We start from the raw sequence: 27,711 nt of genomic DNA on the forward strand, positions 1-27,711 counted from the left end.
CTTCAGCAGGCCAGATTGGACGATTGTAACAACAGACGCCAGCCTGCTAGGTTGGGGCGCTGTCTGGAATTCCCTGAAGGCTCAGGGATCATGGACTCAGGAGGAGAGACTCCTTCCAATAAACATTCTGGAATTAAGAGCAGTTTTAAATGCTCTTCTGGCTTGGCCTCAGTTAGCAACTCTGAGGTTCATCAGGTTTCAGTCGGACAACATCACGACTGTGGCTTACATCAACCATCAGGGAGGGACAAGGAGTTCCCTAGCGATGATGGAAGTCTCAAAGATAATTCGCTGGGCAGAGTCTCACTCTTGCCACCTGTCAGCGATCCACATCCCAGGCGTGGAGAACTGGGAGGCGGATTTCCTAAGTCGCCAGACTTTTCATCCGGGGGAGTGGGAACTTCATCCGGAGGTGTTTGCCCAACTGCTTCATCATTGGGGCAAACCAGACCTGGATCTCATGGCGTCTCGCCAGAACACCAAGCTTCCTTGTTACGGATCCAGGTCTAGGGACCCGGGAGCGGTACTGATAGATGCTCTGACAGCACCTTGGGTTTTCAACATGGCTTATGTGTTTCCACCCTTCCCGATGCTTCCTCGATTGATTGCCAGAATCAAACAGGAGAGAGCATCGATGATTCTAATAGCGCCTGCGTGGCCACGCAGGACCTGGTATGCAGATCTAGTGGACATGTCGTCCTGTCCACCATGGTCTCTGCCTCTGAGACAGGACCTTCTGATTCAGGGTCCTTTCAAACATCCAAATCTAATTTCTCTGAGGCTGACTGCATGTAGATTGAACGCTTGATTCTATCAAAGCGGGGATTCTCGGAGTCAGTGATTGATACCTTAATACAGGCTAGGAAACCTGTTACCAGGAAAATTTACCATAAAATATGGCGTAAATACTTATATTGGTGCGAATCCAAGAGTTACTCATGGAGTAAGGTTAGGATTCCTAGGATATTGTCTTTTCTACAAGAAGGTTTAGAAAAGGGCTTATCTGCTAGTTCGTTAAAGGGACAGATCTCAGCTCTGTCTATCCTTTTACACAAACGTCTGTCAGAAGTTCCAGACGTTCAGGCTTTTTTTTTGGCTAGGATTAAGCCTGTGTTTAAAACTGTTGCTCCGCCGTGGAGCTTAAACTTAGTTCTTAACGTTCTGCAAGGTGTTCCGTTTGAACCCCTTCATTCCATTGATATCAAGCTGTTATCTTGGAAAGTTCTGTTTTTAATGGCTATTTCCTCGGCTCGAAGAGTCTCTGAGTTATCGGCCTTACATTGTGATTCTCCTTATCTGATTTTTCATTCAGACAAGGTAGTTCTGCATACTAAACCTGGGTTCTTACCTAAGGTAGTCACTAACAAGAATATCAATCAAGAGATTGTTGTTCCATCATTGTACCCTAACCCTTCTTCAAAGAAGGAACAACTTCTGCACAATCTGGACGTCGTCCGTGCCCTGAAATTTTATTTGCAGGCAACTAAGGATTTTAGACAAACTTCTTCTCTGTTTGTCGTTTATTCTGGACAGAGGAGAGGTCAAAAAGCTTCGGCTACCTCTCTCTCTTTTTGGCTTCGTAGCATAATACGTTTAGCCTATGAGACTGCTGGACAGCAGCCTCCTGAAAGGATTACAGCTCATTCTACTAGAGCTGTGGCTTCCACTTGGGCCTTTAAGAATGAGGCCTCTGTTGAACAGATTTGCAAGGCTGCAACTTGGTCTTCACTTCACACTTTTTCAAAATTTTACAAATTTGACACTTTTGCTTCTTCGGAGGCTGTTTTTGGGAGAAAGGTTCTACAGGCAGTGGTTCCATCCGTGTAAAGATCCTGCCTGTCCCTCCCGTCATCCGTGTACTTTTAGCTTTGGTATTGGTATCCCATAAGTAATGGATGACCCGTGGACTGACTACACTTAACAGGAGAAAACATAATTTATGCTTACCTGATAAATTCCTTTCTCCTGTAGTGTAGTCAGTCCACGGCCCGCCCTGTTTTTTACAGCAGGTCTAAATTTTAAATTAAACTCCAGTCACCACTGCACCCTATAGTTTCTCCTTTCTCGTTTGGTTTCGGTCGAATGACTGGGTATGACGTAGAGGGGAGGAGCTATATGGCAGCTCTGCTTGGGTGATCCTCTTGCACTTCCTGTTGGGGAGGAGATATAATCCCATAAGTAATGGATGACCCGTGGACTGACTACACTACAGGAGAAAGGAATTTATCAGGTAAGCATAAATTATGTTTTTGCGGGGCATTTCTCAAAAGAAATCGGCTTTTACCTGTAAAAAAAATACAAGCAACCCCCAACAGTATAACCCCCCAAATAAAATCCTATCTAAAAAACCTAAGCTCCCTATTGCCCTGAAAAGGGCATTTGGATGGGCATTGCCCTTAAAAGGGCATTTAGCTCTTTTTCTGCCAAAACCCTAAGCTAAAATTAAAACCCACCCAATAAACCCTTAAAAAACACTAACCACCAAAGATCCACTTACAGTTTTTGAAGACAGGACATCCATCCTCAACGAAGCGGCAGAAGTCTTCATCCTAGCGGGCCGAAGTCTTCATCCAGACAGCGTGGAGCAGCTCCATCTTGAAGACATCCGTCGCGGAGCATCCTCTTCTGACGACGGCTAACAAAAAATGAAGGTTCCTTTAAGGGACGTCATCCAAGATGGCGTCCCTTGAATTCCTTTTGGCTGATAGAATTCTATCAGCCAATTGGAATCAAAGGTGAAAAAATACTATTGGCTGATTCAATCAGCCAATAGGATTAAAGGGACACTGTACCCAAAATTTTTCTTTCGTGATTCAGATTGAGCATGAAATTTTAAGCAACTTTCTAATTTACTCCTATTATCAAATTTTCTTCATTCTCTTGGTATCTTTATTTGAAATGCAAGAATGTAAGTTTAGATCCCGGCCCATTTTTGGTGAAAAACCTGGGTTGTCCTTGCTGATTGGCGGATACATTCATCCACCAATAAAAAAGTGCTGTCCAGAGTACTGAAACCAAAAAAAATCTTAGATACCTTCTTTTTCAAATAATGATAGCAAGAGAACGAAGAAAAATTGATAATAGTAGTAAATTAGAAAGTTGCTTAAAATTGCACGCTCTTTCTGAATTAAAAAAGAAAAAATTTGGGTTCAGTGTCCCTTTAAGCTTCAATCCTATTGGCTGATCCAATCCGGATGGATGAAGAAAGAAGATGCCGCCTGGATGAAGACTTTGGGCCGCTTGGATGAAGACTTTGGGCCGCTTGGATGAAGACTTTGGGCCGCTTGGATGAAGACTTTGGGCCGCTTGGATGAAGAGTTCGGCCCGCTTGGATGAAGAGTTCGGCCCGCTTGGATGAAGAGTTCGGCCCGCTTGGATGAAGAGTTCGGCCCGCTTGGATGAAGAGTTCGGCCCGCTTGGATGAAGAGCTCGGCCCGCTTGGATGAAGAGCTCGGCCCGCTTGGATGAAGAGCTCGGCCCGCTTGGATGAAGAGCTCGGCCCGCTTGGATGAAGAGCTCGGCCCGCTTGGATGAAGAGCTCGGCCCGCTTGGATGAAGAGCTCGGCCCGCTTGGATGAAGAGCTCGGCCCGCTTGGATGAAGAGCTCGGCCCGCTTGGATGAAGAGCTCGGCCCGCTTGGATGAAGAGCTCGGCCCGCTTGGATGAAGAGCTCGGCCCGCTTGGATGAAGAGCTCGGCCCGCTTGGATGAAGAGCTCGGCCCGCTTGGATGAAGAGCTCGGCCCGCTTGGATGAGGATGGATGTCCGGTCTTCAAAAACTGTAAGTGGATCTTCGGGGGTTAGTGTTAGGTTTTTTTAAGGGTTTATTGGGTTTGTTTTATTGTTAGCTTAGGGTTTGGGCTGAAAAGGAGCTAAATGCCCTGTTAAGGGCAATGCCCATCCAAATGCCCTTTTCAGGGCAATGGGGAGCTTAGGTTTTTTTAGATAGGATTTTATTTCGGGGGTTGGTTGTGTGGGTGGTGGGTTTTACTGTTGGGGGTTGTTTGTATTTTTTTTACAGGTAAAGGAGCTGATTTATTTGGGGCAATTCCCCGTAAAGGCCCTTTTAAGGGCAATTGGCAGTTTAGTTTAGGCTAGGTTTTTTTATTTTTTTTTATTTTGGGGGGTCTTTTTTATTTTGATAGAGCTATTAGATTAGGTGTAATTAGTTTAAATATTTGATACTTTATTTTTTATTTTGTGTAATTTAGTGTTTATTTTTTTGTAATTTAGTTAATTGTATTTAATTAATGTTTATTTAATTGTAGTGTAAGGTTAGGTGTTAGTGTAACTCAGGTTAGGTTTTTTTTATAGGTAAATTTATTTATTTTAGCTAGGTAGTTAGTAAATAGTTAATAACTATTTACTATCTATTCTACCTAGTTAAAATAAATACAAACTTGCCTGTGAAATGCAAATAAAACCTAAAAGCTAGATACAGTGTAAATATTAGTTATATTGTAGCTAGCTTAGGGTTTATTTTACAGGTAAGTATTTAGTTTTAAATAGGAATTATTTAGTTAATGATAGTAATTTTTATTTAGATGTATTTTAATTATATTAAAGTTAGTGGGGGTTAGGTTTAGGTGTTTATATCTTTAGTATAGTGGCAGCAATTTTGGGGGCAGCAGATTAGGTGTTAATAACAGTAATGTAGGTTGCGGCGATGTTAGGGACTACAGATTAGGGGTTAATAATATTTAACTAGTGTTTGCAATGCGGGAGAACGGTGGAATAGGGGTTAATAATTTATTTTAGTGGCAGCGATGTCCGGAGTGGCAGATTAGGGGTTAATAATTTTATTTTAGTGTTTGCAATGCGGGAGGGCCTCGGTTTAGGGGCTAATAGGTAGTTTATGGGTGTTAGTATACTTTTTAGCACTTTAGTTATGAGTTTTATGTTTATATTACTGACTTTCAGTTTACGGTATGGATCTTGACGGTATAGGCTGTACCGCTCACGTTTTGGCCGAACAGCCAAACTCGTAATACCGGCGCTGTGGAAGTCCCATTGAAAAATGACTTTTTGACGCTGTGGTAGTTACGTTGCGTTACGGCCAAAAAAGTGTGCGGGACAGCTGTACCTGCAAAACTTGTAATACCAGCGGTAGTGAAAAAGATCCATAACGCTGCTTTTTCACCCATAACGTAAAACTCGTAATCTAGCCGATAAACATAACATGTTAATTGTATCTGACAATGCATGTTTTAGCCCATTTTACATATTAAAGTGATAGACTTAGAAAACTTAAACGGTACAATTTATATAAATATAAATCTCTGTTTTATAGCCACCGATATAACAAAGTGACCATCAATATGTTAAGAAGATTCGTGACCAGAAATAGATTGGAATAGCGGACCAAAGCCGCTCTCTAAATAACCCAGCCTTACTACTGGGAATATAGGAGCTCCCCCTACACTATAAATAAGTAACTGATATTTTAACAATAACAACAATGGGAGTATATTCATATATCTTCATGTACAAGAATATAATGATACATTTGCTGTTAAGCAATAAACTCTGCCTACATATTACAGATGTACCTTCACTAGCTAAGTTAGAATACCGATGCAACTGATAGCGACTTCTCAGCAAGTATTATATGTTATAGAATGCCTAAGGCGTTGTGAGTATTATTGCTCAAATTATTATTCAGAGTCCCTCCAACCCTTGCCGGCTAAGGGAAGGAAGGTTTTTGCACAAAATTAACATATAGCCAATATGCCGCATTGAGATATAACTTGGTAATAAAATAACACAGATAACCAACAGAGTCACATGAAATAGACTACAGATATTAGAGCATAGTGTAATATATATCGAATTCCTAGAGTGTGGCCATGTGTTTGAATGGATATATTTGAATGAATATATGGGTTTGGCAGGACTACAGAAATAGCTATATTAGAACATGTATGTAGCTGCCAAAGGATTGGCCAAAGGAGACACTGGCGTTTTAATGACTGGATGTATCTAATATTTGATATTTGCTAGCCCATATCAACTTTCCTTCAAATCCAAGTGAAGGAAATATAAGTTAGACCAGTATTGCGCTATTGCGTGTAATTAGGTACTTACATTAATTGTTAGGGAGTAGCAGAACTCTCATAAATTAGAGGAGACTCGTTTAAGGGTTAATCATTTTGATTTAGCCCAGATAGATAATACAAAGCTTTAGTGCCATCCAATATTAGCTAATTTTGCTTGTACTGAGGATAATGGTAATTAAGGCTTGCAACATTGATTAGCTGGGACACTCTGGGACTTCGTAGCCTCCTCAAAATAGGGTAACTCAGTGTATGGCAGCCCTAGGCCACGGGAGTCGGCCGCAACCCCCCGGCCCCAGGACAAAGCTAAGGCATGTACATCCACGTCACTCCTGAAGCATGGGTCAAGTAGAGGTAAGTAAAAGATCTCTGTGACCGGACTTTGTAGGAACACCACACTGAAATCCCTGGTCGTGTTGTTTCCTGAAGATCGGATGGCGGTGTGATGCATTACCTCAGGTACATCTATTCCTTTGCAGTTAGCTGGAGCGCCCTTGCAGACTATCTCAGGGTAAAGTTCCGATGGCTGTTGCTGAGACGTCATCGGTAAGGCTGCTTTCCGGCTCAAGTTTCTTATGGTAGCTGCAAGGTCCTCCATGTAGTCATCCATTTTGGATTCAAATCGTAGCAGCAAAACATGTATAAGTTTACACTGCTCCTCCATGTTGTATAATAGTTTTGCTATATCATCGAGTAGTCTGATATGTGCTGGATAAGGTCACTCCCAGGAGGTAGGGAAGGGGCTTGACTTCTCGGCACTAGGCCCCACCTAAGATTATAATTGTTCGGAACTGGGCTCAATACTCGTATATTGCGCAGTAAGCATATCTATCTCTTCAGAAAAGCTTCCTCTATCAGATGAGCAAATGTGTAACATCCAGAGCTCAATAGTAATCTTAATAAACTGCCAGACAATGAGATCTCATTAGGAGCTGCAGAAAATGTGGTCTGGTATGGTCGTCGTCCGGACACGCCCCCTGTTCTGACTTTTTATCGGAGACATGCGATCCTACTTGCGTATGCTCTATAATCAATTTTTTATATTAATTGTTTTCTAATAAATTGTTATTTATATATCACTCTGTTGCCTTAAATTTTTAGCTCTCTATGCTCTCCTACTTACATTTTGTGTTTTTTTTTTATCTATTTTTTATCCTAATGAGGGGGTTTTAGGATTAGTTAGGAGATTGATATAGTAGCTTGGCGAACACTCCTTCTGCAGTTTTTTAGAGGTTTTTCCTATTCCAGATCGCATGTCTGACATTATAGCTCCGAAATGGGAGAAGCCTGGTGTTCCTTTTCCACAGTCTCCTGTTTTTAAAAAGATGTTTCCTGTTGCAGACTCTGTGTGTGATCTTTGTCGCACTGTTCCTAATGTAGAGGGCACTATATTCTCTCTAGCCAAGAAAAGCAGTATTCCTATGGAGAATAGCTCTTCATTTAAGGACCCTATGGGGGGGGGCAAAGATTTCTAGCTTTGCCGTTCTATCTCGCAGAGCCCTATGGCTAAATTATTGGTCGGCTGATGTAGCATCCAAGTCCAAGCTTCTGTCTCTGCCCTTTAAGGGCAAGACTTTTTCTGGTCCTAGTTTGGCTGAAATCATTTCCACAGTTACTGGTGGAAAGGGAGCCTTTCTTCCTCAGGACAAGAAAGGTAGACCCAAGGGTTGCCAAAATTCTAATTTTCATTCCTTTCGTAACTTCAAGGGACAAAAATCATCTCTTCCTTTTTCCAAAACTGAGCAATCCAAGACCTCATGGAGGTCTAGTCAGACATGGAATAAAGGTAAACAATCCAAGAAAACTTCCTCTGAGTCTAAGTCAGCATGAAGGTGCCGCCCCCAATCCAGTCTTGGATCAAGTGGGGGGGGGGCATGCTTGGATTTGCGATGTCCCAGACCCTTGGGCAGTGTAAGTAGTCTCCCATGGATACAGGATAGGATTCAAATCTGGTCCCTCGCCAGTGACAGATTCCTCCTGTCAAGGTTATCTACAAACCAGGTAAAGAGAGAAGCTTTCTTAAACTGCATAAGGGATCTAGCTTTTCTGGGAGTGATTGTCCCAGTTCCTCTGGCAGAACAGGGTCAAGGATTTTATTCCAACCTATTTGTGGTTCCCAAGAAAGAGGGAACTTTTCGACCCATTTTAGACCTCAAGCGTCTCAACAAATTTCTCAAGGCTCCGTCCTTCAAATTGGAGACTATTAATTCTATTCTCCCTTTAGTTCAGGAACGTCAATTCATGACCTCCATAGACCTGAAGGAATCTTACATTCATGTTCCTATTTACAGAGAACATTTCCAATTCCTGCAGTTTGCCTTTCTGGACAAACACTTCCAATTTGTTGCCCTTCTATTCAGCCTTGCCACTGCTCCTCAAATTTTTACGATGGTTCTAGGGTTTCTTCTGGAGGTGGTCAGATCTATAGGAACTGTGGTGGCTCCTTACCTGGACGATATCTTGGTTCAGACGCCATCTTTTCATTTAGCAAATTCCAATATAGACTCTCTGTTGTCAATTCTACGTTCCCACGGATGGAAGGTGAATCTAGAAAAGAGCTTGTTGATGCCAAATACCAGAGTATGTTTTTTGGGGACAATCAGACTCAATCTCCAGAAAATCCCAAATTCTTGCTTCTTATCTGTCTCTTCAGTCCTCTGTCCGTCCTTCAATAGCTCTGTGTATGGAAGTAATTGGTCTAATGGTAGCTGCCATGGACATTATTCCGTTTGCTCGTTTCCATTTGAGACCTCTACAGTTATGCATGCTCAGACAATGGAATGGAGACCACTTAGACCCATCTCAGAGGATAATTCTAGACTCCCAAACGAGAGACTCTCTGTCCTGGTGGATCTCCCAGGATCTTCTGTCCCAGGGTACATGCTTTCTGTGACCATCTTGGGAGATTGTGACCACGGATGCAAGCCTTTCGGGTTGGGGAGCAGTTTGGAGTTCCTTAAGAGCTCAGGGTCCTTGATCTCAGGAGGCGGCCATCCTCTCCATAAATATCCTAGAGATGAAAGCCATCTACAATGCTCTAATAGCTTGGCCTCCATTAGCTTTGGTCCGGTTTATCAGATTTTTATCGGCCAGCATAACTTTGGTGGCGTATATCAACCACTAGGGAGGAACTCTGAGCTCATTAGCTATGAAGGAGGTGACTCGCATTCTTCAGTGGAGTCTAACAATTGGCACCTCTCTGCCATCCACATCCCAGGGGTGGACTACTGGGAGGCGGATTATCTGAGCAGGCAAACTTTTCATCCAGGGGAGTGGGCTCTCCATCCGGCAGTATTCCCAATGATAACTCTCTCAGGTGTGGAGTTCTAGAGTTGGATCTAATAGCGTTTCGTCTAAACGCCAAGCTTCCAAAATACAGATCAAGATCAAAGCATCCACAAGCAGCTCTGGTCTACGCTCTGTCGGTTCTGTGGGACTTCGGTCTAATTTATCTGTTCCCTCCGTTTGCCCCTTCTTCGGGTGATAGCCCGGGTCAAACAGAAGCAGGCTTCTGTGATTCTAATTGCTCCAGAGTGGCCTCGCAGAATTTGGTTTACAGACCTTGTGAAAATATCCTTTCCCCTGTGGAAGTTGCCTATAAGGAAGGACCTTCTACTTCAGAGTCCCTTTTGTAAGTCAAATTTCAGTGAGTCACCAACACAAATCTATATATTGTTTTTTTCAGCAGGCCCAGCAGATTCAAAATGTGCCATTATTAAATTTATAATTCAAGGCAAACGCTTGAATATGTATAATTTTTGCATAGATTTTAGTAACTAATATTGAAAATGCCCAGTGACCACTGCTGTTACTTTGATCACCTTACTAAATTGTCACCAATGGTAGCCACATGTGAAATAGGGACCCATAAGGACTTTTGGGGGCTATAATATAGGTTAGAGAGCCACTATTGTGCAGTACAGAAATAAAAGCACTTAGCAAAGTGATTGCCTGTAACTTTCTTTACTTTATGTTTCTAGGCATAACAGATTTTTTTTTTTCTTTGCATATCAAATCCCCATGTGTTTTTATTTACTTTTGTTAAAAATATATGGTTGATATTACTGCTGCAAGACCACCATAGCTCGTCATGCATATCAAAGGGGTTATGAACACCAAGGTGTGAGCATACTGAGAATGTTGTTTAAATTGAAGGAGCTAAATTTAAAGGCAAAAATATATTTTCATGGTGTGTGGGTGCACGTGTGTAAAACATATCACTCACACACACACTTAACCTTATATGCCTTACCCCATATGATTTAACCCCTTAGTATTGTGCACTCTCAAAGATTCCATACTGATCGTTTATGCCACGCATGACTGGAACAAGACAAAGTTGAAAACAAATTAAAAATGCAGGTTTTTCTTTACTGCTATTGGTAGAAGGTTTTTACTAAATCCTTGTCATTTTACTTCCAAATGGAATTATGTTTTCTTATTTCTTCTTCCTCATCGTTCTTTTTCTACCATCTCCTTTCTATTTTCTCCTCCTCAAAATAAAACTAAAATCCTGTGAATTCTATTTTATCTTAGGTGTAATATCTCTATCGTGGTATCCCCCGGGAAAGAGTGATGACAATGGAGAACCAACTGATGATCTTGTACCAGCTATTTTGGACAGTGCTCAGAAATATGGGCTCAAGGTAAGTTGAGCTAAATATTGCATTATATTTTCATGCTAATTTTCTCAAAATTTACATTAAAATTGATTTTATTGATCGCCTTTATCAATACAAACTTTTTTTTTTTTCACTTTAGAAATCAGCTTTGTTTTTGTCTTTTTGAATAGTGTGGCCTATAGAACTTTTTCTTCCTTAACTCCTTCTTGCCGGGACTTATTTGTCTACATTTTTTATTCAATCATGTGATTTTCAATGATGGAATTGGTTCAGGGTGGTGCCTATGACACTAGGCACACCCTCTAGGCCACAATCACATTTATGAAGCGCCTATGGTTTCAGGACAGTGAAACAGCTAGGATGTTATAGGCCGTCCTAACGGCGCTAAAGCCCAGCGCAAGGCATGGAACGTCCTAATGGCAGGAAGGATTTAAGAGTTTTTCTTTGTACAGGAGAAGAAAAAAACGTAACGAAAGGTCTGTCTACTCACAACCTATTTCAAGACACTGTGTGGACAATTTGTGTCTAGTCATGCAATCACCCTCTTAGCTCCCATGAATCATTGGACTGTGGCCTTTACCCTCTTATCACCCAATAGATCAGGAGTGCTGCAGACGATTTCCTTTTCTTTAGCGTTAACTAAATGGCTCCCTTGTTTCAGATATGCTTGTAGCACTACCATCTGTATGCTTTGGGGATTTAAAATAAACATATATTGGGTGGTGGAGCCAGCACCTGAGCCGATCAGTCGCACCATAACTGAGCTCCGGCTCTAGGGCTACTCAAAGATAGAAATTAAGGTGAGTTTGAGAGGTATTTTATGTAACCTGTCCACTATCTACCTGCAGGACACGGTGTACCGGCCGCTACTTGATCCTGTTATAAGTCTAGGGTCAGATCGCCTATTGAGACCAGTGATGTGACCTCGGGCGTGGCCTAAACTTTCAGTCAGAACCGGACATCCTAGGTGATCCCTCACAACTGTATCAGAGCGGGAAGCTTGTCCGGTCTTAGTGTCTCACCTACCTTACCTCGGTACAGCTACAAGCTACATTGCAGAGCAATAGATCTGGTCTCCTGAAGACTAGTGTTTCGGATCTGACGGAGTCGCTCACCATAACTTTATAGCGACGCGAGGATTGGAGCTGTGCAACAGTGTCCTGGCCCTGGAAAGTAAGGTATAACAGCGGTATAATCAAAGTGCTTAGATTACGGCTCTAAGCCGAAATGCGTCAGCTGTTTGTTTTGCTGACCTTCCAACTAATCATTTGGCCTGGTATCCTGGCTTTTTAATGAACGTTTAATAAATTTGATAATTTTTATTTCTACACTCCTGGCTGGTGCTCCTTTATTCTGTGCTTTTCATTATAATAAAAGGAGGACACACATTTTGAGGATAATTTATTGACTCACATATTTGAAGAAAGCACACACCCACAATAAGGCTACAGACACTTCTACCCCACAATATTGGATTTGAGGGCACTAAGGAATTAATGTTGCCTACACAACTAACAGTGATACATCACTGAACATTTTAAGTATAAAAAGCACACTGTAGGCCTCAAATCCCTGGCCTTGCAAGCACATCAAGGTGCATCAATCCTCCACGTGATGAGAGTTCCCTTTTCTATTCGGCATTGGTTACATAATGCAGGGCTAAAGCTGAGAGGATATTGAGGGGGGCTGGTGGAGTGCCCTAGTACAGGGTGGCAGCTATAAATATACTATAAGCTCAGGCCTCCATTTTCCATTTCATATCCGCATACTGAGTGTCAAACTATGTGCAATCCCTATATATTCTGTTTGATTACCTATTTGAAACCATTATGTCTCAGTTTCAGAGGAGGAAAAATAAAGGAGCTAATCAAGTGAAACGTACTGTGGTGGATCATTTCAATCCTTCTATGGTTCGCCCACGCTGTATGTCTGAGGAAAGTATATCCCCACCCTTTAGTCCAGAATCTCCAACATTGACTGAGGCCGCATTAACTGAATTAAAAACCATAGACCAGACCCCTGTTTGCCCTGCCTTTATACTAAACTCAGTCAAATCTCTACTAGATTTGCATCACACTTACTTTTCAGAAAAGATGACGTCTTCTATAGCTGATCTCCGGAAACATATCTTCTCTACAAATGAGAGATTAGATACTTTGGAACGTAAGCAGGAATATGTTGTGGTGGATCAGTCTAATCTTTTAGGTTAAGCTCAAAACCTAGTTTAACAGTTCTCTGACCTAGAGGATAAAATGGCGGACCTAGAGGATAAAATAGATCCTGCCGCAATAATCTCAGGATTAAAGGAGTTTCTGAGGAGGTGCAGAACCAGGATCTTCAAACCTTCCTTACAGAGTTTTTTACTGCGTTGGTACACCCTCATACAGAGACTGAAAACTAATTGATTGACAGAGCGCATAGAATCCCCAGACCTAGGGGCCTACCTGCAGATCAGCCTAGAGATGTGGTGGTCCGACTACACTTTTATACCTATAAAGAAAGGGTACAGAGAGCGTGCCTTGGAAAAGGAGACTTCTTTGAAAAATTTTGGAACCTGAATGTCTTCTCAGATTTGGCTCCCCATACATTACAACAACGCAGGGCATTTGGTGAAATAACCAGGACTCTGAGATACCACAATATTCGCAAGAGATGTGGGTCTCCCACAAGACTTTTCGTGAAAAAGGATGAACACACTTATGTAATTTCAGATATTCCACAGGGATTAAAATTACTACAAAACTGGAACCTAATGTCTCAAAATGAAGCAACTGCAGATGCAAACGTGGAGGGATCTGATTCCGCCTCCCATTCCCGCAACGTGGCTCAAACTAAATTAACTTTCCCTGCACCGGGAGGTCTGAGGCCTGGTGTGCCTCACACTGTGGACAAATCATTGCGGGCTGGGGCCCTTAGCTGGGAACCTAAACCTCAATGAAGACGACATGAGCTAAATTGTGATTAAGAAGATGGAACCTATATAATTTACTCTTGTGCAACAACGCCTCCATACCTGTCCCCCTGGTGGGTTTTGAAGAACGAAGAACTTCATCATATGATAGGTATTAGAGACTTTCTCTTCTTTTGTTTTATTCATGTTTTTTCTTTCCCTCAGATTTTAGGTTGTTGACTTTAAACCTTAATGCTATGTTCAATGTTCTAAGGGCTAACTAGGAAAGAACTGCCACCTTACAGTTTGGGCTCCCTGCCATACAATAGGGACTTGATTCCCGCCCACCTTTGGAGAGCGCCAGATACTAGGAATTAATGTTATTAGCAATTGCTTTGAATGATGTCTGCATAATTATGTTTAACTCTTTTCCCTTTTCTAGGTCTATTGATTGTGAAAATAACGGTTTGCTTGTATGGTTTACAACAACTTTTTAATAATGCCTTGTACACAATGTAGTTCTCTCCCTTACTTAGAATTACTAGTAAGTGAAGTTATATTTGACGGTTAGTAATAGGTGTTTCTAACTCAAAAATTATGGTAATATTTTCACTTCTAATCCCTTTAACTGATTCTCACCCCTGGCCAAATTTTTGATAAAGACGTGATCATTAGGCACTTTCCTAGAACTGGGAAACCCCCACAAAGTTTTTACATAGGTCTCATACAGAGACCTTTTTACATAGGTCTCATACAGTCGATATCTTATACTGATGGGTTGGAGGTCCAACTAGGCCACTAATGGTATTAGATTAAAACAATATGGTTGGTTGCGGTGATGTATGGGTCACCATTTAAACTTACATACTAATGGCCACGGGCACCCACATCTACTGTTTAATCCTTTCTACTTCCCACTAGGATGCAACTCGGATTTGTGTGTATGTGTATATATATATATATATATATATATTTTTTTTTTTTTATTGGTATTTGTTTGTATTGTCCTATATGTTGCCCTAAAAATGTAATTTTCACTAGACCCAATGCACGCCTGGAACTATACTGCATAAGGCTTTTTGTCAGGTGGGGGTCGGTGGTCCTAGATTTGGACATAGAATACCTGTAACATTATGCCAATTTTTTAAAAGTTCCGCCCTTAATCAAAAAATACATATCTAATAGTTATAACTACACTCTTTCTCAGTATGTGAGCCCACTGTTTTAACACTATTATAAAATCTCCTTTGGACGAATGTTGTCAAGTACAGTTGAGATGCCCTGACATATAATGGACCCTCCTTCAGGGCCCCTTTTCAATCCACGGTACATACAACATTGGTCCGATACCTTAGACATGACCTAGAACACTTATTGCACCACATCAGGCCTTCTGGTTTACATATACTCCCGGGGTAGGGGTGGCTATAATGATATAAATATAACTAGAAGGGGGGAACTTCCGGGCAGCAGCCATGTTTAGTCGCATAGCTGTATGCTTCTACAGCTTTTCCTTGAAAACCACTGAAATTCACATCTTAGCTCATCGATCTCTTTAATGTTTTACTGGAACGATCTGATGATTTGAATTCTGCACCTATTGAACATAGTTTTGTGAGGATAGCTGTTGGCATCGGCGCCTGGATCCATTATACGATCTTGGCTTACTTTCTACCCCCCGGCAGCAGGCGCCCTTGGCCCTGTCATTACGCAGCACTTGAAGTGCTTTAGAAGAAACACTTTTTAGAGGCATTGTGCAATCTCTTGGTGGAACACCACAAGGCCCTTGCTGAAAAGCTAAACATGGTGTTTAAAACTGAAGTCCTGCAGCTATCCCAGCAATCTAAACAAGTCAAGCCTGCTTTGGCGATGTGCCTAGAAAACAGCGCGTTGGGGCCCCAGCGCTACATAACTACCTTGGTCAGCTACAAAGAAGTTGAGACACAAGCCTTCACAGAGCATGAGATTGGGGAGGTTGTGATTACAGATGTGATCACTGAAAGGACCACCACAAGCAACGCTGCTTCCTGGCAGATCAGCATTAATTGCACAGCTGAGACCCAGCTAGTCCCTATGTTAGTTCCGGTCACTGGGATATACACAAGCGGGAGAGCCTCTGAAAAAGATCTGTTCTGGGATCAAAAATATACACCACAGCAAAACATATGCTCCTCACCTACTTTTCTACTAATGGGAGTTCCTTGCTGCCCAGAACTGCTGCGGTTCCATTGGGAGGCTGTTCGAGAACAGATACAGTACCCTTTTGCCTACTTATCTGAACGGCTAATACCTCTGGCGATCCTACAACTGACTGGTGGCATGGGCTGCCTTTGGGGGATTCGTGCAGGAGTCGGTTGAGTATGAGTCATACCCGGCATAATGGAACTGTGATGGCTATTTTGCTGCTCCTTTGTATTTGGTTATTATACGTTATAGTTATGTGTTCATAGAGGCTCTTTGACCCTGATGGTGTTTTGTTTGTTTGTTTGTTTGATGGTTCATATAGGATTTTGCCTTTCTGTACAGCTGAACTTTTGCTTGTGTGTTTATGGACTTCCAAATAGCACATATTTTTGACATAGGGACTTAGCTAGCTACAAACTCACTGATCTGAGCTGCTCATGTATTTACTCTCCACAGCATATCATATAGCTAGATAAGGGGTCCTATTATTGTTTTATACTAAATACTGTTTCTCATAAATTGAGTAATCTTATGTGTTGTCTCTACATACCATGCTTAGTCTAAAGTAAATTTTATCAACACTTTTACTTTCAGAGCTGATATCTTCCCAGATTTTAAGTAACTTTTGATGTAAATAGAATAATTTGATGACTCCTATTATAGTATACCCCTACATTGTGCTGATTATCCCAGATTTTAGCTTGTTTCCTGTGAGAGTGCATTGATGGACCCTTTAGACCTTTTTTATAATATGCAGCAGTGATCTATTCTTTATTCTTATCAGTCCCTTCATTTCAGGTAGGAAGTAGTGTCAGAGTCTCTTTGGAGTCTGGGATTCGGCGTGGCTAAACTTCAGACTTCTCTATCTAGTATTATTTTTTATTTTTTTAATATATACGGTAGCTTCATAACCATCTTTAGTATATAATTCCCTGAGATCACAGTATATATCCTTTTTTTTTTTTTTTTTTAATACTAGCTGAGTTAAACAATATATAGGCATAAGTGTTGCTTCCAAACTGTCCTGAGACCATCATCTACCACGCATTGTTCAGCACAGAGAATTTTATGTTATACAATATAATTAAAAATAAAATAAAACCTGAGGTCCAAATAACGAGATCCATACGTGGTCTCCTCTTTTTCAGATAGCCCTCTGCCATTTCTATCACCCCATAAAGTATGAGGCCCATGAGTGGTCTTTAGAACACTATAGAAGGCTTAAATTGCTATTGGCACATGTTTTGTTTTCTTTCGTTGGGTGCTTTTCGTTCCTTTCTACCTTCAGGGCTATATATCATATAGATAGCATATGTCACACAAGTCATGTATACTTTTATTAGATAATCTATATTATGTTCTTTGTTATTGCAGACATTGTTGATGGCTAATCTATTTTAAGCTCTATGTTATGAATGACTCTATTCAGTATATACCTTTTTCAAAGTGTAATCTACGTGATGTATCCTGTCTTAAATTTTTTCTCCTTTTTTTTTTTTTTTTTTTAATCGCAATCATCCAATGTTGTAATATCTTATATGTATGCCAAAACCTGGACCTCAATAAAAATAAAAGAATAAAAAAAGTTTCACACATTTGAAGACCCAGTAAAAAAAATAAAAAAAATAAAAAAATATATATATATAACTGGAAGGTAACCAGTGTTTGATATTCATACTAGACATATACTATAACGGGCCTAGATGGGTAGGTTTATATATATGGGGGGACTTCTGAGCAAAATATTAATCCCAACAATACACTTTATTCTTTTTGGGTGTTATAACTTAATATGTAAGTTATAACTATAATATGTAAAAACATATAGTTAGAGGTATGATTACCTCACTATTCTAGACCGTTAGTTGGATATTATGATTAATATGAGGTAAAAGCATGTGGAGACCTAGAACATGGCAATGTAGGTTTCTAGTTCCTAAAACTGTAATTCAATAATGGTTTGTCATGTTTGACTAGATATTTGTTGAATATTTAAGGTTCGCTCAATGTTAAGTTATTTATGTTGTTCTTAAAAAACAAACAAAAAAAAAAAAACAACCTGTCCTGTGCTCTAGACAGCCCCGTAGCTTAGTCATAAAACTTACCAAGATAGATGTTACTAATTTGTTATCTGTTTCTTATTTCCTGCCTTCCCACTTTTTTTTTTTTGTCCCGTTTTCTTTTTCTTATTAACCCGCATGGCGCTTTACCCTCACCTCCTCATACATCCTTTACTTTCACTTTAGTCATATAAGGTCTCATACACTCCGATAGGACAACATCATCTATCATCCCCAAGATATTTTGAACTCCTTTCTCATTCTCAGACACCTAGGGCCTTGATACCCTATTCTCCTCACTAAGTTTAGACTCAGGCCCAAGCCTTTTCTAAAGCTTAGCTGGCTCCCAAATCATACCCCCCCCATTCTAACTGTTCTCTGGTTATTTTTATCAGACACCAGAGACTAAATCGTGGTTTACCTCGAAAGTACTAATCCATTCCACTTAGCAACGCAGTACCTCTACTTCTAGTATAGAAGGGAACAATCTCAGTTGACTTATAACCCCTTGTGTGTCCCCTTTTTTTTTCTTCTTTTTTCTTTTTTCCCCTTCCTCCCCCTCTCTCTTCTATTCCCCATCTATTAACTGAACACTTGTGCTGGCCATGGCTGTGGTGTGTGCCTCCCACAATGTAAGGGGACTTAATTTGCCTACAAAGTGTAGCCTCCTTCACAGCTCCCTTAAATACTTGTAAGCTAAATTAGTTTTCCTACAGGAATCTCATTGGATAGCAGTTGCCCCCCCCCCCCACCGTTCAAATCCTTCCTCTACCCCATTATAGAAACAGCTTCATTCATTAAAATAATGGCAGTATTGGTCCATCGTGATGTCGCCTATGAACTGATATTGATTGACTCCGACCATCAAGGGCGCTTTCTTATAGTGGTCTGTAAATTGGATGGTATTGATTACACACTTGCTTCATACTATAGCCCCAACTCCAAACAAATTAGGCATTTTAGAAAGTTTTTAGGTCACTTAGACTCCATTAAACAAGGTCTCCTGCTGCTAGCCGGTGACTTTAACATGGTGCCGGACCCTAACTTAGATAAACGCATGCCTGTTACTTGTAAAATTGATAGATCTACTAAATCCTTATCTAAACAATTCTCCTCGCTTCTTGCCCAATTCAACCTGTTTGATGTATGGCACTCACTACACTACAGCTAAGGATTATACCTATTATTCATCAGTGCACGACTCATATTCCAGGATCGATCTTTTCTTTTGCAATCCAGGGTTACTTGACAAAATCATAAATTCTCAGATCGGGGATTGTTCTTGGTCTGACCATTCTCCTCTCACCATTAAGTTACCATTGATGACAACCATAACCTCTAGACCCTCTTGGAGAATTTTTGATTCATTGCTTTAAATCCCTGTCTCCTTTATTACAGACATTTCTGATTTCCTGCAGCTAAATGATAATGGAGCGGTAAATGACTTCTGTCTTTGGGGCTCATTAAAAGCTCATCTTCGAGGGCTCTTTATTAAAGTGCAGTCTCAGACAAGAAAAAGCTCTACTCAGTCTCTAGCACAATTAGATCAGACGCTCAGGACTCATAGTGGAACACAAGAGAACTCTACAACCGCAATTACTGTTACGCATTGCTGCTTCAAAAGACTCTCTTAGCCAAATAGAACTTCAAAAGGTTTAGGAGAAGGGAATGTAAACGCATGTTTTACCATAAGGGTAACAAAGCAGATTATCTGTTGGCCAGAAAATTACGGGACAGGGCCGCTCAAGCCCGAATCCCATATTTGAAAAAAGGAGGTTTAACGCTGACAAACCATAAAGATATTGGGGCTGCATTTGCAGAATACTTTGAGCAGCTTTATAATTTAAAATCTGCAAATACCCCAAAATGCCCAGAAATTAGCTCAATTCAGTCCTTCTTATCCCTCCTTAACCTCCCCAGCCTTACACAAGAACAAATAGATAGTTTAATGCCCCATTCACTGTAACAGAGGTAATCACCTCCATAGCTAAACTGAAACCTCGTAAGGCTTCTGGCCCAGATGGGTACATGGACACCGTTTACAAAACCTTTGTAGAACAATTGACCCCCTTTTACTAAGGGTATTTACCTTAGCGGGGAAACTAGGCTCTTTCCTGGATGAGTTTTTACAAGCCACAATTGTCACACTACCTAAACCAGGTAAATCTCCCAATTTATGTTGTAATTTTAGGCCAATATCTCTATTGAATTTAGACGCTAAAATGTATGCTAAGATCCTGGCAAACCGCCTAAACACTCTAATCCTGCATCTAATTAATCCTAACCAGGTCGGGTTCACTTTGGGACTTGAGGGGCCGAACAACACCAGGAGATTACTCAACATTTTTATGGAGACCAGTAGACTTGGTCAACCATGTGTCACTTTGTCATTGGATGCTGAAAAGCTTTTGTTCGAGTCAACTGGCTCTACTTGAGGGAAGCATTATTGAAATTTGGTTTCCCTTCAACCTATTGTACTATGATCATGGCTTTATATTTGTCCCCTTCAGCGAAGGTCTGTGGTCTGGGATTTTGCTCTTCCGCATTAAAAATTTCTAATGGCACCTGTCAGGGTTGCCCCTTGTCCCCACTACTTTTCGCTCTAGCGATAGAACCACTTGCAGAAGCCATTAGAATGTCCTCCAACATACAAGGGGTCAATTTTCATGATACGGAACAGAAGGTGGCGTTGTTCGCAGATGACCTTACCGTTTTTTTACTTCCAATCCCTTTTCCTCACTACCAGCTTTATTCTCCCTCCTAGAGGAATTTGCTAAAGTGAGCTATTACAAATTGAATTTTACCAAGACTTCAGCCTATGCTCTGAACATAGACGATGAAGAGCTCTTAAGGTTGAAAAGGAGGTTCCCGTTTGACTGGTCCACTACCAAGATTTGTCATTTGGGAGTGCACTTATTGCACCACATCTCTACCGGAATAACAGATAATTTCTCCAACATTGGTGTGTCCGGTCCACGGCGTCATCCATAACTTGTGGGAATATTCTCTTCCCCAACAGGAAATGGCAAAGAGCACAGCAAAAGCTGTCCATATAGTCCCTCCTAGGCTCCGCCCACCCCAGTCATTCTCTTTGCCGCTGAACAAGCAGCATCTCCACGGATATGGTGAAGAGTATGTGGCTGGTTTAGACACCTTCCTAGTCAGGAAGGGCCTTCTCTGTAGTAGGCAGAGCCTCATTTTCGCGCCATTACTGCGCAGTTACTTTTGAGAGCAGGACATGCAGCTGCATGTGTGTGGGTCTGAAAATAGTTGAAAAGGTTCCTAGAAGGCTTCATTTGGTATCGTATACCCCCCTGGGTTTGGTAAAGTCGCAGCAAAGGCTGTAGCTGGGACTGTAGAGGGGTTAAAATTGTAACCAGCACCGGTTTCCTCATTTTAAGGGTTAAAGGTCTGAAATTTGGGGTGCAATGCTTTGAATGCTTTAAGACACTGTGGTGAAAATTTGGTTAGATTTGAACAATTCCTTCATAGTTTTTCACATATTCAGTATTAAAGTGTGCCCTGTTTAAAATTTAAAGAGACAGTAACGGTTTTGTTTTAAAACGGTTTTTGTACTTTATTGACAAGTTTAAGCCTGTTTAACATGTCTGTGCCTTCAGATAAACTATGTTCTGTATGTATGGAAGCCAATGTGTCTCCCCCTTCAAAATTGTGTGATAATTGTGCCATAGCGTCCAAACAAAGTAAGGACAGTACTGCCACAGATAATAAAGTTGCCCAAGATGATTCATCAGATGAAGGGAGTAGACATAGTTCTACATCATCTCCTTCTGTGTCTACACCAGTTTTGCCCACGCAGGAGACCCCTAGTACTTCTAGCGCGCCAATGCTTGTTACTATGCAACAATTGACGGCAGTAATGGATAACTCCATAGCAAATATTTTATCCAAAATGCCTGCATTTCAGAGAAAGCGCGATTGCTCTGTTTTAAACACTGTAGAGCAGGAGGGCGCTGATGATAATTGCTCTGTCATACCCTAACACCAATCTGAAGTGGCCATGAGGGAGGTTTTGTCAGATGGGGAAATTTCTGATTCAGGTAGAATTTCTCAACAGGCAGAACCTGATGTTGTGACATTTAAATTTAAATTAGAGCATCTCCGCGCACTGCTTAAGGAGGTGCTATCTACTCTGGATGATTGTGACAACCTGGTCATTGCAGAAAAATTGTGCAAGATGGACAAGTTCCTAGAGGTTCCGGTGCACCCCAACGCTTTTCCTATACCCAAGCGGGTGGCGGACATAGTAAATAAGGAATGGGAGAAGCCGGGCATACCTTTTATCCCCCCTCCTATATTTAAGAAATTATTTCCTATGGTTGACCCCAGAAAGGACTTATGGCAGACAGTCCCTAAGGTCGAGGGGGCAGTTTCTACACTAGCCAAGCGCACTACTATTCCTATCGAGGATAATTGCGCTTTCAAAGATCCTATGGATAAAAAATTGGAGGGTTTGCTTAAAAAGATTTTTGTACAGCAAGGTTACCTCCTGCAACCTATTTAGTGCATTATTCCTGTCACTACAGCAGCGTGGTTCTGGTTCGAGGAACTAGAAAAGTCGCTCAGTAGAGAGACTCCGTATGAGGAGGTTATGGACAGAATTCACGCGCTTAAGTTAGCCAATTCCTTTATTATAGATGCCGCTTTGCAGTTAGCAAGATTAGCGGCAAAAAATTCAGGGTTTGCAATTGTGCCGCGCAGAGCGCTCTGGCTAAAATCTTGGTCAGTGGATGTATCTTCCAAGACAAAATTGCTTAATATCCCTTTCAAGGGTAAAACCCTTTTTGGGCCAGAATTGAAAGAGATTATCTCAGACATCACTGGGGGTAAGGGCCACGCCCTTCCACAAGATAGGCCTTTCAAGGCCCAGAATAAGTCTAATTTTCGTTCCTTTCTCAATTTCAGGAACGGACCGGCCTCCAACTCTGCAGCCTCTAGACAAGAGGGTAATTCTTCACAAACCAAACCAGCTTGGAAACCGATGCAAGGCTGGAACAAGGGTAAGCAGGCCAAGAAGCCTGCTGCTGCTACCAAAACAGCATGAAGGAGTAGCCCCCGATCCGGGACCGGTTCTAGTAGGGGGCAGACTTTCTCTCTTTGCTCAGGCTTGGGCAAGAGATGTTCAGGACCCCTGGGCACTAGAAATAGTTTCTCAGGGTTATCTTCTGGAATTCAAGGAACTACCCCCAAGGGGAAGGTTCCACATGTCTCACTTATCTTCAATCCAAATAAAGAGACAGGCATTCTTACATTGTGTAGAAGACCTGTTAAAAATGGGAGTGATACACCCAGTTCCAACCGTGGAACAAGGAATGGGTTTTTACTCAAATCTGTTTGTAGTTCCCAAAAAAGAGGGAACTTTCAGACCAATTCTGGATTTAAAGATCCTAAACAAATTTCTCAGAGTGCCATCTTTCAAAATGGAAACTATTCGAACGATTTTACCTACAATCCAGGAGGGTCAATTTATGACTACCGTGGATCTAAAGGATGCGTACCTACATATTCCTATCCACAAAGATCATCATCAGTTCCTAAGGTTCGCCTTTCTGGACAAACATTACCAGTTTGTGGCTCTCCCATTCGGGCTAGCCACTGCTCCAAGGATTTTCACAAAGGTACTCGGGTCCCTTCTAGCGGTTCTAAGACCAAGGGGCATTGCAGTGGCACCTTACTTGGACGACATTCTGATACAAGTGTCGTCTCTTTCAAAGGCAAAGGCTCACACAGACATCGTTCTGGCCTTTCTCAGATCTCACGGATGGAAAGTGAACATAGAAAAAAGTTCCCTGTCTCCGTCGACAAGAGTTCCTTTCTTGGGGACAATAATAGATTCTTTAGAAATGAAGATTTTCCTGACAGATGTCAGAAAGTCAAAACTTCTAAACGCTTGTCAAGTTCTTCACTCTGTTCCACGACCTTCCATAGCTCAGTGCATGGAAGTAGTAGGGTTGATGGTTGCAGTAATGGACATAGTTCCTTTTGCGCGAATTCATCTAAGACCATTACAACTGTGCATGCTGAAACAGTGGAATGGGGACTATACAGACTTGTCTCCAGTGATTCAAGTAGATCAGAAGACCAGAGACTCACTCCGTTGGTGGCTAACCCAGGATCACCTGTCCCAGGGAATGAGCTTCCGCAGACCAGAGTGGGTCATCGTCACGATCAACGCCAGTCTAGTGGGCTAGGGTGCGGTCTGGGACTCCCTGAAAGCTCAGGGGCTATGGTCTCGGGAAGAGTCTCTTCTCCCGATAAACATTCTGGAACTGAGAGCGATATTCAATACTCTCAGGGCTTGGCCTCAACTAGCAAAGGCCAGATTCATAAGATTCCAATCAGACAACATGACGACTGTTGCTTACATCAACCATCAGGGGGGAACAAGGAGTTCCCTGGCGATGAGAGAAGGGACCAAAATCATAAAATGGGCGGAGGATCACTCCTGCCACCTATCTGCGATCCACATCCCAGGAGTGGAAAACTGGGAGGCGGATTATCTGAGTCGTCAGACATTCCATCCGGGGGAGTAGGAACTCCACCCGGAGATATTTGCCCAGTTGACTCAATTATGGGGCATTCCAGACATGGATCTGATGGCGTCTCGTCAAAACTTCAAGGTTCCTTGCTACGGGTCCAGATCCAGGGATCCCAAGGCGACTCTAGTGGATGCATTAGTAGCGCCTTGGACCTTCAACCTAGCTTATGTGTTTCCACCGTTTCCTCTCATTCCAAGGCTGGTAGCCAGGATCAAGCAGGAGAGGGCCTTGGTGATCTTGATAGCTCCTGCGTGGCCACGCAGGACTTGGTATGCAGACCTGGTGAATATGTCATCGGCTCCACCATGGAAGCTACCTTTGAGACAGGATCTTCTAGTACAAGGTCCATTCGAACATCCAAATCTAGTTTCCCTCCAGCTAACGGCTTGGAAATTGAACACTTGATTTTATCTAAGCGTGGGTTTTCGGATTCTGTAATAGATACTCTGGTACAAGCCAGAAAACCTGTAACTAGAAAAATTTACCATAAAATATGGAAAAGATATATCTGTTGGTGTGAATCCAAGGGATTCTCATGGAGTAAGATCAAAATTCCTAGGATCCTTTCCTTTCTACAAGAAGGTTTGGATAAGGGATTATCAGCGAGTTCTCTAAAGGGACAGATTTCTGCTTTATCTGTCTTGTTACACAAACGACTGGCAGCTGTGCCTGATGTTCAAGCTTTTGTTCAGGCTTTGGTCAGGATCAAGCCTGTTTACAGACCTTTGACTCCTCCCTGGAGTCTGAATTTAGTTCTTTCAGTTCTTCAAGGGGTTCCGTTTGAACCTCTACATTCCATAGATATCAAGATGTTATCTTGGAAAGTTCTGTTTTTGGTTGCTATTTCTTCTGCTAGAAGAGTTTCGAGTTATCTGCTTTGCAGTGTAATCCGCCCTATCTGGTGTTCCATTCAGATAAGGTTGTTTTGCGTACTAAACCTGGTTTCCTTCCAAAGGTTGTTTCCAACAAGAATATTAACCAGGAAATAGTTGTGCCTTCTTTGTGTCCGAATCCAGTTTCAAAGAAGGAACGTTTGTTACACAATTTAGATGTAGTTCGTGCTTTAAAGTTCTATTTAGAAGCAACAAAGGATTTCAGACAAACGTCTTCTCTGTTTGTCGTTTATTCTGGCAAGAGGAGAGGTCAAAAAGCTACTGCTACCTCTCTTTCCTTTTGGCTAAAAAGCATCATACGATTGGCTTACGAGACTGCCGGATGGCAGCCTCCTGAACGCATCACAGCTCACTCTACTAGGGCTGTGGCTTCCACATGGGCCTTCAAGAACGAGGCTTCTGTTGATCAGATATGTAAGGCAGCGACTTGGTCTTCCCTGCACACTTTTGAAAAATTCTACAAATTTGATACTTTTGCTTCTTCGGAGGCTATTTTTGGGAGAAAGGTTTTGCAAGCCGTGGTGCCTTCTGTTTAGGTAACCTGATTGGCTCCCTCCCTTCATCCGTGTCCTAAAGCTTTGGTATTGGTTCCTACAAGTTATGGATGACCACGTGGACCGGACACACCAATGTTGGAGAAAACAGAATTTATGCTTACCTGATAAATTACTTTCTCCAACGGTGTGTCCGGTCCACGGCCCGCCCTGGTTTTTTAATCAGGTTTGATGAATTTCTTTCTTTAACTACAGTCACCACGGCACCTTATGGTTTCTCCTGTTTTTTCTCCTGTCCGTCGGTCGAATGACTGGGGTGGGCAGAGCCTAGGAGGGACTATATGGACAGCTTTTGCTGTGCTCTTTGCCATTTCCTGTTGGGGAAGAGAATATTCCCACAAGTTATGGATGACGCAGTGGACCGGACACACAGTTGGAGAAAGTAATTTATTAGGTAAGCATAAATTCTGTTTTTGGCCTATATATTAACATGGGGAGATACTACAATCTCCAGTAAATGGTCTATACTTGAGCAGACCTCCATTCCTGCGGGACCCATGCTCCAGGATCTTATCTGGATACCTAGACACATGAGAAAAGCAAATATTTCTGGCAATTTTATAGTGAACTCCAATCTAAGGTTCTGTGATAGGACTTGCCACTCCACTAGGATTGCACCCCATCCTTCCCCGATTTCATTCAATACCAGACTTGTTGGTAGCACTATCGGATTCACTATCGCTTATCTTTTTTCTAATGGCTCCATCATATCTATATGTCAGATTTTCAGTCGAACTTTCCCCAATCGCAACTATTGCACTATGAATTTTTGCGCTTGAAAAGCTTCTTGTGGTCTTGGGGCTTTCTAAATGTACCCTTGATACAACCCACTGATTGGTAAAAGAGGTGGGTTGTGAATCCCAATGATGTTCTAGATCTCTTACGGAGATGTCCTTGGGTCCCCTATGTTTAGCAAATCCTTATACATTAAACAATGGGAGCGTTCTTGGTCAACAGCAGTCTTGCTTACAAAAACTTCTATACATAGTGTTTTGTTCCTGGAACTGCACTTCAAGATACTTACCCAATGGTATCTGACTCCTTGTAGACTTTCAGATTTCCCATCTGAATTCTCTGATGTGTTGGAGAGGCTGTAGTAAATTGGGAACCCCTGCACATATGTGGTGGGACTGCCCAAAAATCCTACAACTCTGGACCAGAGCTTTTTGGTTGTGCAGTCAATTCGGTGTAGAAGGGACTACTAACCCCCAGATAGGACTTTTTCACCTGTTCCCTAGCAATATCCTGCGTCATGTCCTCAATTTGTGTATTTACCTGTCCATGGCAGTTAATTTGGCTATAGCTAGAGCTTGGCGCCAACTTAAGAGCCCTAGGTGGAGCCAGGTACTTACTATAATCTCACACATTAAGAACATGGAAAGCCCTATTTTTGCTGCCCAAAACAAGATTACTTTGCACTGCATGAGTTGAGAATTATGGAGACATCATTTTAGGTACAGTTTAGGTTATCATAACCCAGAGCAAGATAACTGTTACAAACCACACTACCGTCTTGGGTTTTGTAGGATAACTATGTGAAAGAAACTCCCTGACTTTTCATAATTTGAATACGAACAGTCCTTTCTCTGCTATCTGTAATAAAGTAAACGTGTACTACCCAAATTGGGAATCATGGAGGCATTATTAGAGAGACTGTCTAGGATAACATGGCTCAGAGTAAGCCAATCAAACAACAAATTACACCACTACCTCAGGCTATATCACAATAGTAGGGGTAGGAAACCCCCATATTCATCATGACTAAATCTAAATTAAAACGCAATTGGAATTTGTGGGCAGATAGTGGGATCATAACTAGACAGGCCACACGGGAGCTATAACTCTTCTCCCCTTTATACTTCTCCACCCTTTACTTCCTTCTTGCTCTTTCTTTCT

General features: G+C 41.8%; 1 protein-coding gene across 1 annotated transcript in view; it reads left to right on the forward strand.

The window, feature by feature from the left end:
- The window catches only part of MANEA (mannosidase endo-alpha), a 138,813-nt gene that overhangs the window by 62,372 nt on the left and 48,730 nt on the right, over positions 1–27,711 (forward strand). The window contains exon 3 of the mRNA XM_053710554.1: positions 10,589–10,698. Within this exon, the coding sequence (XP_053566529.1) occupies positions 10,589–10,698 (110 nt within the window). The remainder of the gene's footprint in view (positions 1–10,588; positions 10,699–27,711) is intronic.

This window comes from Bombina bombina, chromosome 4 (genome assembly GCF_027579735.1).
Source record: "Bombina bombina isolate aBomBom1 chromosome 4, aBomBom1.pri, whole genome shotgun sequence".
NCBI lineage: Eukaryota > Metazoa > Chordata > Amphibia > Anura > Bombinatoridae > Bombina > Bombina bombina.